Raw genomic sequence first — 17,606 nt, forward strand, 5'->3', positions numbered from 1 at the left:
ATACAGTGCCGTGCTGTTTAAACTCAGACGTTATAATTAGTGACAGCAGGCTGCAGACTTCGGCTTCTTTCAATGGTTTTATGTCATCCATAACTTGTTCCAATTCCGTTTTCCACTCCATAGTCTTGCAGTCTTTCATGTGTATCTATTTAGTATTATTTATTGTTTACACAGAGTATGCAAAACATTTAAATGCTTATTGGCCTGTAAATTTGCTTGGCTATGTGTAAATATGTGGATGGATGCTAAACAAAATTTCTTAAATAACTTGTTTAATATCAACTTTGATTTGGTTGCTTTTAATCCCCACATACGTGCAGCCATATGTTTTCCTTCATTATCTGAGATCCACCTAATTAAGCAGACAACTACGTATGTTTTCCTCTGTGCAGTTTGTTCTTCTAGCAATGGTCTCGCCTTTATGTCAAGTTTATGTCACTCCAGCTCCTTTTAAGATTCCGTGCTTTGACAGGAAAAACTAATAAAGGGCATTTATTAACCTGGCGTCTGGGTCAGTTCATTTAGTGGGGTTGGCTTTTAACACAGGAAGCTAAACCACTTCTCTCTTTAACTAATTATCAATCATAAACTGTGTCTGTAGACCTGCATTTAAAGTAGACGTCTCTATTGATATGAACTGGGCTGCAATGAACTGGGTGCCGCCAGGCCAGATTTTTCACTATGTAAATAATGAATAATAATGGCTTTGGTATGACCAAGGAATTACTAAAATGCAACTGGCATTACAACAAATTCCCACTTGTAACTTGCTGACAAGCTGGCGTTTTAAAGATTTTTCCATTTAAGCCCACTGTGAATTTCTGTGGCCAGCGCGGGGGACAAGTGAAGCAGTAAAGAGCTTGTAACCATGACCTCTAATCACCACTGAAGCTGTAATGGCTTCCACATGGCTTACACCTGGCAGCCATCTTGGCTCTAAAGGGATCAGGATAGAGCCCCTGTTTACTATGTGAAAAGAAGGAACTAGTGCTGCTCAGATAAACCTCCTTCTATAATGATTGTAGCACATATACAGGTATGTATATATTCACGTATCTACTCTATCTCCTCCTTTATGGGTAGGCAAATCTAAACGAAACTTTACACAAAAACTGTTACATATTCAGTGATTATTAGCATCTAGATGTTTTGTTTTTGTTTTTTGTTTTTTGTTTTTAAGATTTACGATAAATCTTCGAGCCTCTTCCCTGCGAATGCAATGTTACGTTCTCCATTTGAGTTTGTTTCACGGCACGCTAAACGTATGTTGCATAAATTCAAAATTTGTATTGGCGATAGAATTTTGTTCAAGTCACCACAACATAAAGAATTTTTTTTAAAGCACAACAGGCCTGGCATAAACCACCCACATGTTAGGTTGCTAACTAGCTAACGGTCACAGTTTATCAGAATCAGAATAATTTAATAATTCCTAATCCCTAATGAAATTTTGAAATTTGGTTTATGAACTGAGAGCACCAAGTTGTTATCTTTTGGAAGCAAGAGGCTCTAGAAGACACAATATGATGATGATGATGATGATGATGATGATGATGATGATGATGATCACTACTTTTTAGCACTACCAATACAAAGCTTCACAATTATGAACAATGAGATGACTGTTATGATTTAACATTATTTAACATGTTCTTTTCTCATGCAGAGTGCAATTACTTACTAGCTGGCCACAAATGCTGCCATAAAAGCAATGCACATCATGAGGAACGACTGCTGAGCGGCAGTCAATCCTCATGATGTGCATTGCTTTTATGGCAACTCTACTAGCCTTAAGATAAACATAAACCTTAAGGCTAGTAGAGTCTTCCTGCATCATGTTCCTGCATCTTCATGAAAATGTTGGTCCAGGGTCAGAATTTAAATGGACCAATCACATTGTTGTGATATAATTTTGTGGTCAGCCAGTAAGTCTAATTTCTGGAAGAAATAGTAAACATTTTAAGTGTTTTATTTATTAATTTATACAATATAATAAATATATTATCAAGTAAGGTTTGCTGTTGGTTACTCATATTAGTTTGCTTGTTTATAAAAGCATTAGATAACTTCTTGGCTACCTGTTAATTAAATGTTATCTAAACGCTCAGACAACATCACTGGCTAGTTGTAATGCTGACCCTGAATTAACATCATTATGATAACATAGGAGCAACAGCAACATGGCAATATCAGATTGCATTCATTTGCATGCAACATTTTATTTACAATATTTATTATCACAGCTATTCAAAATAAGCTGGACCACGCCAACAGTTAATAGCTCTAAACTACCATAAGAATCATAAATAATAACAGTCTTCATGGTGTTATTTTGACCACTTGAAATTCCTGAAATCACTTTGCAATTCTCAGCACACATCATTTCATCAAACAAAATTGCATTAAGGAGAGCTTTATTATTGTATTTATCCACATTATCAAATGTTCTCTACATGACTCAACTTTATTCCAAGTTGGCTGCGGAGCAAATATAGCTTCACAAGATATTAAATGTAATTCTTCTAAACACCTTCTCAGAACAGCAGTCTGAGGTGTTAGGCTTAAAACAAAAATTTCCTTGTTAAGAGATCCAAAACTGAGTCAGTCTGATCAAAGAGTAATCAAAACGAGGCGCTGAGTCTTCACGTGTTATCTTGGCTAGCTCACAGATTTTAGACCGATTTCTTGGAAGAAAGGCATTTTACAGAGGTTAGCCATTTTCTTAGAAAAACCTTGCTGCACAGAGTGAAGATCAAATTTAGCACATCAAAAATTAGGGAGTGACAATAACCCGTGATGTCTATTTGAAATGAATTAAATTTGTCAGTGCACATTACAGTAACACAAGAGACGTGGTCCTCTAAGTATATTACCTTCCACAGTTCCCCTTGGCTCTTCACGGAAAAACGAGACATCCTTCTTCTCCTCAGAGTCATCAATGTGATCATAGGTGATCTGGGGGATCGACACAGCTCTCTCTGAACCAACACCCATAGAACCATTTCCTCGGCACTTCGTTCTCCTCTTGTTCAACTTTTTCTGACAGACAGAAGAGAACAAGCAGGAAATGAGAAAGAAACAATGGTAACTGCTTGTCTAAAAAGTATTTAAAAAATTGCAACAGTTTTGACATGTGGTTCACGCTGTATGCTGAAATGCTTTTTCGACAATGGACCAAAATAATGCCACGGAAATAATGTCATCAACACAGCCTTATATTTAAGCCATTGCTGTTATGCATCATTGCCCTAATTAATTCCTTCTTGGGTACAAACGAGATAAGTGATACCTGTTTAATCACAGTTGAGTGAAGTAAGAGCTATATTTTATGTGAGTCAGTGAGTTTGTGAGAACCTAATTGGTGCCCAAGTCCATTCCACAGACCAACTGACCCACATCAACATTATTGACATGGCCTTTTATACAAACTAAATTATTTGGACTCAGTGCATCAGAATTTGGCATTTCCCAAGTAGCCAACAGTTGAATCCAAATGTTTGAAGCAGTCATTAGGAGAGCGGGAAGCTTTGTTGGGTGTTGAAAGACCAAAGAGGAAAAAAAGAGAAGACAAACCGTAAAGAGAATGTCCAGCTAACAGCAGGGTTAAGATATAGAAATCTAAAGTAACGGACACGGGAAGGAGAGTGAGAGGGGGGAAAAAACTGTTAGCAAGGAAGTGAAAAAAACAACAACAAAAAACAGAAAGGTGAAAATTCTCAGAGAGAGGAGACAGGAAGAGCCGGGATGAAAAAGAAAAAGAGCAAAATAAAATGTGCTCAACAGGGAGACGGAGAAAAAAAAGCAGGGATCTTGAAAGAGAGAAAGGGGAGAGGGAGGAAAGACAGAGAAGAAAGTCACATGCTGCAACAGAAAAGAGCGGAAGAAGCCTTCATTCTCCCGAATGCATGTGGGTTCAATGCTACACAAAGATTTTTTTGTTGTTGTTCTACTAGACAAAGGTTTACTCCCATGAGAAAGGCGGTGGTGACATCATCTCAACTGACTGAGTCTTTGTCCAGGAGAGACAAAGGCCTCGAGTCATCCTGGTGGAGTCAGGCCTTTAAGGGGAAAAGGGGCTGTTGTGTGTGTGTCTGTGTGTATTTGTGTTTTGTGCGCATTGTGTCTTTACATGTGTGTGTTTGTTTGTGGGAACTCGGCCTCCCCTTTTATTCTATACTGCTTTTGGAGCAATATAGCTAATATTGTTGCAGAAGGTGAACTACACAAGGAGACAATGGCGTGTGGGCCACACGTATGCAAATCAGGGTATCGCAGTCTAACGGCTTTTTCCAACTGCACTGTCAGCAAGTACAGTCCATATGCTGGCATTTTGAGTTCAAAGGGTTAAATTGTTATGTCAAAAAAAATCTACTTTTTGAGAAACACTAAAAATTCTTATCAGAATTCCAAAGTCAGACAACGCCACACGGGAATGATCAAACACACCGTCACGATATTTTCAGGGTGGGGTTCGCAGCCTGTTTTGTATAGATCAAAGTCAAGAGACACAATACGCAATTGATAAGAAAGAAAAGGATTCAGATGCGGGGGGGAAAGGTCAGGCTGGATTCAAAGCAGGACATCACAAGACTGGTACCTTTTTCCCCCACAAAGACATACTTAGCGTTTAAAGGCCTGCCTTAAATGCCTTTTGAGAAAAGCAAATCAATCACAACGGAAAAATCTACATAACTATTCAACAGCTTTGGCTTCAGTAAAGGTGAGCGATTACCGAAAAGTTCCGTTTCCTTCTGTCAGATTCTGCGGCAGCAACGCCCTCTGGAGTCAGGACGTACATTTTCCACGTAGCTGCAGAGCCGTTTGGTTTCTCCGCTGCATAGCACCTCCACAGTGTCTAAGAAAGGCAATACAGGACAAACCACAGACGCGTTGGTCAGTGAAATATTTCTGTAAAACTGAATTACATTTAAAATACCCCAGCCTATGGATGGAAAACTCTCCATTATAGTTATGATGGTATGGTCTGAAATTAATTTAAAGGTTATGCGAACACCTCAACTATAAATCCTTCATTAGCTATACTTGCCTTATTCTATTCAGCAAAATGTACACTTTTTTTTTTAAAGGTCACTTCAGTCACTATTTGTAACATTTTTAGTCTTTACTTTTTAGTGTGTGTAATGTTGGCCTCACTAAGTTTTATCCAGGGCCACCACTGGCCTGTTGTCCTGCGCAGTTTAGGAAATCTGTCTGTAGAGACTCGTGGAGATTCATCCCACAACTGTCAGTTGGGCAGGTTCCACCCTGGACAGGCCAGCGGGCCTTTGCTGTGCTAGCAAAGGCCTCGACTGAAGCTAACAGGCATCTATTGTGAATAAGCTTTAACTGAACAATGTTACTTTCCTTTATGCTGTTTTTATTAATGGTATCAGGACTTAAATTTAAAGGAATGTATATTTAATTTCATCTATTTATCACAGAGGACATTTGTCTTCCACTAAATCACTATATCTGACCCAGTTTGTAATGATTTGATTATGCAAAACTTGAGTATGTGTACTGATTATTTTATCATTCTTTAATCATATAAATTATTTTTTGCTTTATAGCATAAAACATATGATCATTTCAAAATTGCTACTGGGGGCATTTATCCTTTTTCTTTTTACAACAGGAAAGGCGGGAAAGAGAACAAAGAAACAACATGGAGGAAACAACCCGATGTGGCATCAAACCCAGGCTCCTGCAATAACCTGTCAGCATACGTGTTGCCCAGGCAACTTAAAGAAAAGCTTGATTTATTAGAAGCGTAATCAAAACATTCTCAATTCAGTTTCAATTTTATTTGTATAGCATGACATCATAACAACAGTCGCCTTAAGACGCTTTATATCGTAAGATAAAGACCCTGCAAATATTCTGCACAAACATTGATACATTCTGTGCTTTCCAGTGTTTGTTTGTTTTTGTTTTTTTACAAAAGAAAAATGCATTTCTAACACTGGGAGTTTGGGATTTACCTGGATAAGGGCAACTGCAGCAGGGATCTGTCTATTGAAGTGTTTCTGCCTCTGCTTCTGTTGGACTTTCAGGGCAAAACCTGAACCCAGGATACCCTGATCAAAGAGAAACACATTTTACTTTTTTACTGTCCAGACTGCAAGAATATGAAAAAGTGAACTTTTACTGTAGAATTAAGGAAAGTATATACAAAATCTCCCAGAATAAATAATACATTTTTTATCATTAGGTTTGCTCAGTATATAGTCTTAAATGACGCATCAAAGAGAACAGTGAATAAACTGAAAAAGAGCAAGCTTGATCCAAACATGTTGTAATAAGGTTTGGTATAAATGAAACATTAAAAAAATGATCTTCTTAAAGCTGAACTTGTGGATTTCATATGAATTCAACTGGAAACTTTATTTACAGCAGGTAGAGCGAAGAAGGAGATAGCGAAGACACTGAAGCAGGAGGCGATGGCCTTTCCTATCCAGGTTTGAGGAATTTTGTCTCCATAGCCGATTGTGGTGACGGTGACCTAAAGACAAAGAGTGGATGAGGTGCCTCTTATGATATATAAAGTGTACGTAAACTTGCATATGATAGCTCTATGGAAGAAAAAAAAAAAAAAAAAAAATCACACAGTGATCAAAGCCCTTCACCGATGAGGCAAGAAACGAAGAGTGTAATAAATGATATCACATCTTATGCAGTGTAATTACAGTGTTTAGAGCTGTCAGGGTTAAAGAATAACTGTCAAAGCTTTTAATTCAATAGCTTTGGGGTTTTTTCTTTGTAGATTTGTACTGAATTCCTATTTCAACATTAAAGATCACACTCTTTTTTTTTTTTTAATAAACTGCCAGTGTAATGAAAATGTCAGTCAATGCGGAGCCCTCGAGGCTTTACCCCTGCAGTCTATAAGGGGAATTAGACGATAAAGAAAAAGTTCATCAGCCGATCTGGATTTGCTCCACCACTGTCAACGATGGCTGGGGCATTTGAGGCTCTTGCTCCTCAAAGGGAATAAGATTCCCAACCACTAATCCCCAGTGAGTGTAGGAATTTGCTAGGGTGAGGAGGAAAAACAAATACCTCTTGCATTTGCATGTACACCCATTCTGAAAGCAGAGCCAATTGTGACACATTCAGTACACACTTTAGCTTACTGTGAGTGCCTGCGGGGTATCGGCGCGTGAGCTGCCGCTGAGCACTAATACAAAGAGGCTGATGTAAGGTGAGATTCTTTAAAGAGCTTTGAGAGCCAAAGAAAAAAGAAAACGAAGAAGGAGCAGAGGTGGGAAGGCCGGGTGGGTGTATGTTGGGAGTGAGTGGAGTGGTGGGGGATTTAATCCCTCATCCACAAATCCGATGACTAAACAATGTCCTCCTGACATCAGAGTGGACTGGTCTGTTCAAAAACACCCATTTCATTCAGTATGTAGGGTTTAGGGGCAAAAACCACATCATGCCTACAAAAAGGTCCCAGACCTATCACTCATACATGCTTCCATGAAAGGTAGTGTGCATTCTATATGTGTGATCACACCCAGTTATTTCTACATGTGCACCATTCCTGTATCTACAAACATGCCAGTTTGCCTTTTTATCGCCAGTGAGATTGGCAAAGTCGCTCTTTGAATAAAAGCCCCATTACCTAACCATCAACTGAAAAAAAGACAAAGAACAGAGAAGGTGAGGGAGGGAGGTAGAGAAGGGGATATGAATCATGGCATTGGCTTGTCCTCCAGCTGCGCTGTGCACCTGCACATCCGAATGTGAAAATCATGCCAAGCGAAGGAATACTCTGTGAGAGCGAGAGCTTAGCTTCAATCAGTGCAATCGCATTTCAGCAGACGCATGCACAAGAGCAGAGCAAAAGCTTACTAAACTGGTGAGAAAAGAAATTGTTACACTCGAATTTACAGTCTCAGAAACACAAAAAGGTGCAAATCCTCAAGCGCGATTCTTTTCTCTTCTCCTTTTTTTGCATTGTGAACAAAGCAACACAAATAACCGCTTCCACGGAGCAGTTAGAAGCGGCGTGACCTCTCTAACCCTCGTTACATAAAGGTAGCAATCCCGCAATTAAAGTTTTAATTAAGGGAACTGACACTTTATGTTAGTGCTCTAAAAGTTCTTTGAGTCAAAGATCCCAGAGGTGAATGGTTTATTACCCGTCTCTTTGTGGCATACTGATCCCCTGCACAAGGCTGCCATAGGTTTCTCATTACTCTGCGCTTTCAATTCAAATGTTTAATTAACTGCTCTGGAAACCTGAGCCTCCACACAGAGGAGAATGGGCAAATCCAGCTCCACGCATGAAAAACATAAACACACCTGTCTCTGTGTCAAGTGTTACAGCAACACATGCATACTATCCAATGAGGAGAATAAAAACACAAGGGGGAGAAATAATAAGTCCACCCAGGGTGGTCAGCCATCTCCGTTTCCCAGCTAGGACTCGAGTGGGCATTGTACAGATAATTGGTTTCAGCTCTTTATTGAGAAGAATCTCATTTGACGTTTTGTAGCCTTTTAAATTTGCAAGCGAAATTTGCAAATTCATGTGGCATTCAAGGATCCCACTAATATATGCATTTTGAACAATATTAAAAAAGGGCACAAGGATATATGCCCAGCATCAGTGAGGGACTTTCTTTTGTAAAAATATTTGTCTTCTCTTTTAGTTGCCTTACCACACCCCACCAGAGGGCATCGGCGTAGCTGGAGAAGCCCGTTTTGCCCTCCTCATCTACAGCATCTTTCTCCGCCAGGTAGACAAAGTAGGAGGAAAAGATCAGGCCCAAAAAGCCAATGTACAAGGTGGTAATCAGCTCCTGAAATAAAACAACATTTGACCAAAGATCAGACTATGAAAATTGAATATGGAAGACTTACCATGGTATCCAGAACTCGACTCTGATTGTGCCTCGAGGCAGTTTTTGACTCCACATATAGCTGGAGATCCTTATGAGTGCCAAAGCTAAATTCTGGGCTGCAAAAAGGTTTAAGATATGCTTTTTTAATGGCATCACATTAAATGTATTCTAATGATCTAGCTCCGTCGCTTTCAAAAGACATCAGTGTTTCACAATGACCAGTGAGTCACAGAACTGCTGCTGGCCGACATAAGCAAGTCAGCCTACACATGTCAGGCTAGTTTACCCCAAATGATTTTTTGGGTCTTTTTGGCATAGATAAAGAGATCAGTTTCACATCTCACTATGAGTGAAACTGGGATTGCCATTTTCTGCTCACAGGCTTCGCTAAAGAAATAATAGAGTGGATCATGTACATAGTGCACCTCACTCTCTGAGGAGATCAAATACAATCTTCAATTCAATCCTCCCTAAAACTAAGCTGTCATGATAGGTGACTCAAGTATATGTGGTAAGTTGTACATATATATGATTCATGTTTCAATTATTATGCAACGGCCAGAAGTGGAGACGTGTCCCCATTAGTTACAGATTTTAAAGGCTTCCAAGTCACCACATATGACAAACAATGTATGGGGTATTAGTTACCTTTTATTGGGCAAGGAACAATATTTGTGACTTAAATAAACATCACAATTGACCTCCCTGTGAGACTAGAAATAATAGAATATGTGATTCTGTATGTTTTGTGATCTTATAGCAGTTTTTATTAAACTTAAATTGCATATGTTGGTGTTCACTTTTATTAAGTTTTATTCCTGCTAAAATTATTTTAGTGAGTCGATGTTTGTAATTTATTTCGTCTTGATTGAATTTTGTATAAAAAAATTAAAAAAAAGGGGGTACCACCAATAGTTAGAATGCTATATTTTTACTGCTTGTTATATATTTACAATTTCCATGTCAATATACAAGTTCATGTTTGGAATTTTGATTTCTGTTTCACGGGGGTGTACAGGTCTTTCTGGAGGTGTGGTCCTAAACTTTTGATCAGCTGTAAAACAGCCTGTTTCAATTTAAGCATTGTTTTCAATAAAATGCGTGCTCAAAATAACATTTTGTCTCACTCTTTTTTCTTCTTGTTGCATGTTGAAGCTCTACTTGGAACCTTGTTAAGATCTAACCAAGCAAAATGTGGGTTTTTTGCCCTCTTTCAAGTGTTCTTAAACTTTTGATCGGGACTGTATTTGGTTTTCAGCAGGTCTAAAAGTCACTGCTATGGTTTTCCTTCAAATATGACTGGATAATGATAACTAATGGAAAATGTACTAATTTCTTTTGCAACTGTCAGCCCATTAAGTACCATGCCATACCACAACCTATACTGGGCTATATATACATGCTCAACTCAGCGAATTACCTTAAATTAACTGATCAAGAACTGTTGCCTGTGACTATACAGGACTGAACCTGATCTGTACTTGATGTACAAAAAGGATCATTTAAATGTACCTGGTTTTTGCCATAGCTTTTTGAGCCTAAACCTATCCCCCTAAAAAAACAATAGTAAATAAATTCATAAATATGATTAAATGAAGTGCAAAAATCAGAGATAGCAGTCTGGGCATAGATCCCATCAGCTTCTTCACATTACAAAGTGTTTCCACTAAACAGAGCATATCATTCAATAAGGCGATCATCTGACAACAGGGAGATGGCACCAAATCACATTAGGCTCCGTTTGGCTACATCTTAAATGTATTTTTATGATTCTCTGCACACAATCCTCACCGATAAGCCCTTCTCCTCTTATGCATCAAAGAGGTATGAACGTCAGGTTTGACCACAACCTAGGAACTTGGTGTACTTGAAGGATTAAGAAGAGAACATTACATCATCTGACTTCACTGTGTATCGGCCTGAGAAAGAACTAAAACAAGTGTAGCAGAATGATAAAAAAGAGAGCACAGCCAACCTTGACAACTTCTGTTCTTCTCCTTATAAAGCCAGGTTTACTCTGATTGTTTTATGCACCTCTGTGCATTGGACTTGTTGTCATAAGCAGTAAATGTTACTGTGAGTACGTCAACTAGCGTGTCTGTTGCTCTGTATAAGCACTATTAAGGCCTGTGCATTTACTGTTATATCTTCTGTTCATTGGCCGTTATGTGTTAAGGTGATTCTAAAGAATTACAATTAAAATGAATAAATAATAACATACGGACAGATTTGTGGAGCTAATATATTTAGCTAGATTCTTCTTATCTTACCTGTCGATGAATAAAGACTACAGACCCCAGCAGCCTCCACGTTCCTCCCTGACGGTCCACGTGCAGCATTCGCAGGATTTGGAGAAAACGGATGCCTCTGCAACACACAACATCATCTCAGCTGTTTCATCCCACTATAGCTATGAGCACATGTTAAAATGCAGAAGAAAATCACGGCTCTACCTGATGGCAGATGTTGCAAACACTTGGCCGTTTGACCCCACACCAAGCACAATGATTGAGGCGATGACCACTATTAAATCTGTGAGAAAAACACATAAAAAAAGGGAGAAAAAAAAAACCCACAACCAAATAAGGGCTACAATTATTTTTAGTTTGATACAAAAGTGAAGTCTTGCTGGAATTATCTGAGATGTTCATCTACAAATATACTTTATGGCATGTGTTGTATTAAATGAGAACAAAGGAAAAAGCCAGGTGCACCTATGATTGATATGGGTTTCCTGATAAAGCGGAGGCGTCCTTTGATGCCTGCATATTTGCTGCGGCAGCCTGCCGACCACAGCCGGACCACATACTCCGTGCCAAAGAACAGCACCAACACAATCTCCTGCGGAGAACAATGCAAACACGGATTCAGGGTTACGTTAATCCATTGGTACGTAGACTATAACTTTGAAACACATGCAGGATGTGGAAGTAGATACGTTATCTTTTTGTTTTTTTAAATCACTGATGCTTTGCTATGCATTGTCACTAATTTAAAAGCATTAAAGCTATTTTAATCAATCACCAAGATTTACAGCATTGATATGAGTGGGTAATGACAGGTGCATGAGACAGAAGAAGAGAGACACAGAGGTGGTCTAGAAGGACCAAATGAGGCCACCCAGGAGTAAAGATGGAGGTTGACAACACAGCTGATAACAGCTCATACATGAGGCAGGGTCAATGGCTAAGTGATTAAAGCCACAGGATGAAAAACCATTAAGTAAGAAAGCTTTAAAAAAATCACCAAATAACAACTTCAGCATTAGTTGCAATCATGTGCACCTGCATATCTGCATTGTGTCATTGTGTACTTGTTTCGTAACACATGCACGCAAGTGTGGAGTCATAGATGAATCGGCTTCAACTGACATGAGATCATTTTCCTGGCCACCGAGTATCCATAATACTCAGCCACCTTACTGTCAGGACCTATGGGCGATGTGGGTGGTCAATTCATTGAGTTCAGTTGCTTAAACTGGCTGCTCCCTGACCACCCCTTGTATGAAACTTAATACCATGAGCCCTGCTGCAATAACCCAGCACCACAAGACTTCAAAACAATGACCTGTCAATCACACCAGACTATCTCAGCTGAAGAAGTGTCGCTCTAATATTAAACAAAAGCCTTTTCTCTTTTCTGTCTTTCTTTTTTTGCTTCTCTAAATTATCTGTTTACTCATTATCGCCACTCGAATATGTTTACAACTTTCATTTTTACGCCTGAGTCGTCCGGCCCCTGGGAATCCTGCGCTTCTCATTCATCCGCATGAATTGCACATTTTCTGTCACTGAGTTAAAGACAAAGAAAGAAGCCGCTAAGGAGGCATAATTGACAGAGACGGGGAGAAATGGTCCAGCAAATCTCTATAACATAGCCTGATAATCAGACTGAATAACCTTTTTGCTTTCGCTGCATTCATTCGGTGAAACCAAACAAATCGGAGACGTGGGCAGGCATTCAGATGTCTCTAACCAGTCTGGCTGTTACATCCATTTCAGCTGAACTTTCTCCAGCAAGCTGTAGGAGTTTTTTGTTTGTGTTAGGACAGAAACAGATTATATTCCATGCCCCCAGTGCTTTGTAGTTTTGACAGCAGATCAGGCTGTATTTTTGTATGCTGGACTACAAAGTTAGTAGTTGCAGGACATCCTGAAAACCAAGTCTTAAACATTCATTCAGTCATTTAATAATACCTAACACCCAACACAAAACAGCCTACAGAATACCAGTTTATTGAGCTTAGTAATTATGACAGCTAGGTAAAATCTGAAAGTCAAAGGTACGCATGAATTTGGGAAATTTAAAGGGATTAGTCACAATAATGCCATAAAATAAGTCACCCAGATGTTGGGGGTATTTTGTACGTGAATCCTAAACTGGCAACTATGTGTTTACTGAAAACAGCTGCCTATTGGTGCAGCGATAATCTCATCAAGCCAGACAAAGATGAAGCTCATTCAAAGACCCACTCGGGAATTACAGTATCACATGAAAATGTGATTGGATCGCTTCATCGTTGCGTCTCACATTGCACGAGAGGCTTATGTATAACAACACACACTCGTGGGCCCATCAGCTCAAACTGAAAATGCTTTCTCTGAGTTATTTGACATGCCATACATAAGTTTATTATACCAAATGGATTTTTTATTTCTTCTAATTTGCTCATGACTACTATGCTCATGAATATTGAAATAACCATAACCACATGACAAAATGACACCATGTCAGCGATTTACTCTTGCCATTTACTCTTGAGTCTACAAATAACATGTTGCCGTCAGTTGCATAATTGATGCCACTGCTCCCACAAGTGTCATTTAAAGTATATATATTAGTTTACCAAACCTCTCATTAAATCTCAATTGCATTCTTTAGAAATGTCCTGAATATGTCATTTAGGCCATGACCCAGAGGTCCCTCTTTTTCTTTGACCATAAACTGGGGACGTCATGGAGGTTTTTGGTCAGGTGGGGGGAATTTGGAAGTGATGGTGCCCAATAATAGCTCATTAACATCACCGAGCGTGTACGTTCCCCCTGTGCCTCCTGCTTAGCCTGGTCAGCTTTACTTTGGCAGCTGCTTTGAAGGCCAAATATCCTCAAGGACTAATGTCCCCTCTGCCATCCAGAATAAGCAGCTTGTGATTCACGGATGTTAGCTAACCTTGAACTTTCTAAGTATAGTTACTACGACCAGTACGTGTCACCGTGACACCAGTCGCAGCTTTGCCTCCACACCCGCCCTCAAACACACTTGCACGTGCACCCACATGCAAGCACACAGAAAACAGATAAGGCTTTATCTTATCTCAGTATTAGTGCTGAGCCATTATACACTCATACAAATGCACAAACGCACAACCAGGTGCACAAACAAACAGGGTTATAAAAAAAAAAATTAAAAATATAGATATATATTTTTCATTTTTGATTGAAACCAAAAAAATTTAAGGTGAATGAAGGGAAGGACCGAGAGACAGGGAGACTCAGATTTAAAGAAAATCTGTCTCTTCTTGATAAAAATAAATGAATAACTGTGATAGTAAGTCTTCAAAGTTTATAGAACATAGTGTCCACTATGTTCTCTGATTGCAGCAGGACCCAGGAGGTGGTGCGTTGTGTATCTGTGAAGCCTTTGTATATGTGCAAACCGGGCGTGAGCATGCAGTAGCTGTGTGTGCGCCGATGTTCACAGTGTGCTAGAAGGAGACAGATGATCCGGCCTCTTTGTAGAGTTTCCAAACAGAAGCAATAATTTTCGCTACCTGCTGTAATCCCCCGATTTATTGCATCACTTAGCAGCCTTAATAGCCTAATAAGCCACAAAAAAGGCAATCCACCAGCATGTATCAACAAATACAGTCTCTGTGGAGCCACATGATTCCACATAACAAGTGTCTTAACTGTAGGTTCAAAAGACACATGTTACTGCGCGGGCTTTCAGATGAACGCTGTACAAGATGATGAGTGTGTTTCGTGGTATTTTCAATAAATGAAAGTGATTATTCTTTCTAAGTGCCGTAATATCAGACTGAGCTATAAGATGGCGGTTAAAATCTCTCACAGCTACAATCTTATATTGCCATCATGTGGACAACTCAAGGTACTGCTTGCTTTACACCACTCACCAGATATTATATATGCAAACACTAGCTAAAGATAAAGAAAAGAAATGCAAGTTTATATTTTAAATATGTTTTATAGACCAACACTATAATGAATGTGTATACAAGAGGTTTAATGTAAGGTATGGATTTCTCCTCATTTAACAGCCTGCAGCTCATTTATTATACAATTACAGACATGCTTTGCTGGTTTTTCTGATGAACCATTGCACAATCACAAAAATGATTTGGGTAATTACCATAACTGTTATTTTAGGGCTGTTGTGGCATAAGCCTTCCATTTGATGGTGAACACTGCTAAAGGTTTCGTTTAGGTGCATCACTACTCACCATCCAGAAGAGGGTACCCGTGGCAAAGTCTGCATATTGTTCTATCGTGGACAGCACACTGAAGATTAGACACACCAGGACCATGACGAAGCTGCCGAGAGAGACACAGCACATCCAGTCCATTACCACCACTCACCACATATCACTAAGCATCGTATTACGATGCAGTAAAACAACACAACACAGTGAACATATTAAGGCTTTGTACAACTCTGACCTGAATATATTTCTCCTCATTGCATTTCATTTTCTTCTAGTGCATTTCAAAAATACACGAATGAAGAACTTGGTCACATTTGGTGGCTGTGGCTCACAAGGAGGGGGTAATCTAGCATTCAGCCAACCACTCTACCAACCAATCATGTGAGCGTGTGTGCAAACCTTAAACAAAGTGCTAAGGTACAGAAAAAGTGCTTGGACGAATGTGTGTGTGAGACTGAGAGAACAAGGCTTGTAAAAAGTGCCATGATTGCTCAGTTAGTTTACAAAAGCACTCTATAAGTACCAGTTCATTTTATCATTTGCTTGTACAGACGTAAAATGCAGAGCATGCAAACATTTGATAGAACTACAAAGTAAAAATGTAGAAAATAACACATTTTTGAAGTTTCTATGAATAAAATATAAAAATGACAGCAGGATCTAAAACTATGATTGAAGGGGAACTGTAACACAGTCAGAAAAATGTTGAATATGCTTACATATATCGCCTTGACATCTATGGATTCATAGCAACCATCAATAAATAAATTTTGTTACAAAACAAGTTGTACAGCACCCAGTTACTGTACGTTTAAGGCACTTAAGGTGTTTTTCGTCACTCTGTTTAAAGGAACAGCTGACAGGATGTTTCCACATTGCCTAGCAACTGTGAAACATTCCGACGAGACAGTCCATCTGTCCGTGTACATACATCGTCTACAAATACAGGCCTGTGAGCTGAACATCCACCAGGCACACGACTAAATGAGGACGAGAAAGGTGGATGGGGGTTAAAGTGACAGTGAAGGGAGAAAGCAAAGGAGTCAAACAGGGCGAGGAACGGTAGCGCCGCAACTCGTGATTAGCATTTTAATGAGTAATTCACCTGCGGATTTTTATCTTCGTCAGAAAAAAAGTAAACAGTTTCCTTCTTCAAATCGTCACAAAGCCCAAGTTGGCACATTCAATTTGGTTTATTTGACTGAGTGACATTTTATGGATAATAGAAGTAAAAGAGCCACATAAAAGTCTGGTTTTCTCCTCTAATCAGGTCAATATTATTTATACAGCTCATATCAAAAGTCATCTCAAGGTGCTTTACAATATGATGGAAAGACCTTACAATATTAGAATGAGAACTCAAACATGCACTTGGTAAAAGCAGAGAAGAAGTGGTCCCTTTTTAGCAGGAGATCTCTGGCTAAAGTAGGCTCAGCGAGAGGCAATCCATAGGCCACAGGAGTGAGGAGAGAGGGTAGCAGAGAGAGATGACAAAAAATGTAATGAATAAAAAGCAGAGGTAAGGGGAATGAATATGGAATACAAGGAAACAAAACAAAAACAAAAAAAGTCTTGCTCATTAATGGAAAAATGGCCGAACTTCTCACCCTATCTCTAAGGGAGAGGCCAGACACCCTTGTATTCGCAATTTCGTTCTTTTGGTCACTACCCACAGCTCGTGGCCATAGGTGAGGGTACGGGCGTAGGTCGACCGGTAAATTGAGAGCTTTGCTTTTACACTCAGCTCCCTCTTCACCACAACAGACCAGTACAGCGTCCACATCACTGCGGCTGCTGCACCAATCCGTCTGTCGATCTCCGGCTCCCTTCTCCCATCACTCGTGAACAAGACCCCGAAATACTTAAACTCCTCCACTTGGGGCAGGGTCTCGTCTTTACTAAATTTATAGTTACTAAAAACTTCTCCCTTTAACATCCTCACCAATTTATTTACATATTCATTTATTAAATTCAGAAATGTTTTTTGCATTTTCTTTACTGAACCTCCAGCACCGAAAGTGTGGCTGGTTGTTTGAATTTTTACCAGCCAGAAATAATCCTTGATACATATAAGAGCTTTTCCATTACACTCTATTAATGTTTATCATAAAATTCACTTAAAAACACACACTTCTAAGCGGTGTGTGTGGTTGTATTAAGATTTTGTGCACCACAATCTGGATTACACGCCATATGCTGGAAGGGTTATTTTAATCATCTAAATGCACCATATATACAGCAGTACATAGTATAAGGCAGTATATACTTTACTAAAGTCCCTATACTGCAAATCTATTTTTTCTTCCCCCATCTGAGCA

General features: G+C 39.2%; 1 protein-coding gene across 5 annotated transcripts in view; it reads right to left on the minus strand.

Moving 5' to 3' along the window:
- kcnq1.2 (potassium voltage-gated channel, KQT-like subfamily, member 1.2) overlaps window positions 1–17,606 on the minus strand; it is a 167,350-nt gene that overhangs the window by 134,141 nt on the left and 15,603 nt on the right. For all 5 annotated transcript variants that reach the window (XR_014874810.1, XR_014874811.1, XR_014874809.1 and 2 more), the window contains exons 3-11: window positions 15,307–15,397; window positions 11,561–11,687; window positions 11,300–11,378; window positions 11,117–11,213; window positions 8,664–8,804; window positions 6,392–6,502; window positions 5,982–6,077; window positions 4,733–4,855; window positions 2,874–3,039 (exon numbers count right to left, since the gene is read on the minus strand). Coding sequence is in view for 2 of the 5 variants with exons in the window: in XM_085164476.1 (XP_085020602.1) it covers window positions 2,874–3,039; window positions 4,733–4,855; window positions 5,982–6,077; window positions 6,392–6,502; window positions 8,664–8,804; window positions 11,117–11,213; window positions 11,300–11,378; window positions 11,561–11,687; window positions 15,307–15,397 (1,031 nt within the window). In the remaining 3 variants the exon portion in view is untranslated. The remainder of the gene's footprint in view (window positions 1–2,873; window positions 3,040–4,732; window positions 4,856–5,981; window positions 6,078–6,391; window positions 6,503–8,663; window positions 8,805–11,116; window positions 11,214–11,299; window positions 11,379–11,560; window positions 11,688–15,306; window positions 15,398–17,606) is intronic.

This window comes from Neolamprologus multifasciatus, chromosome 7 (assembly GCF_963576455.1).
Source record: "Neolamprologus multifasciatus chromosome 7, fNeoMul1.2, whole genome shotgun sequence".
Taxonomy (NCBI): Eukaryota; Metazoa; Chordata; class Actinopteri; order Cichliformes; family Cichlidae; genus Neolamprologus; species Neolamprologus multifasciatus.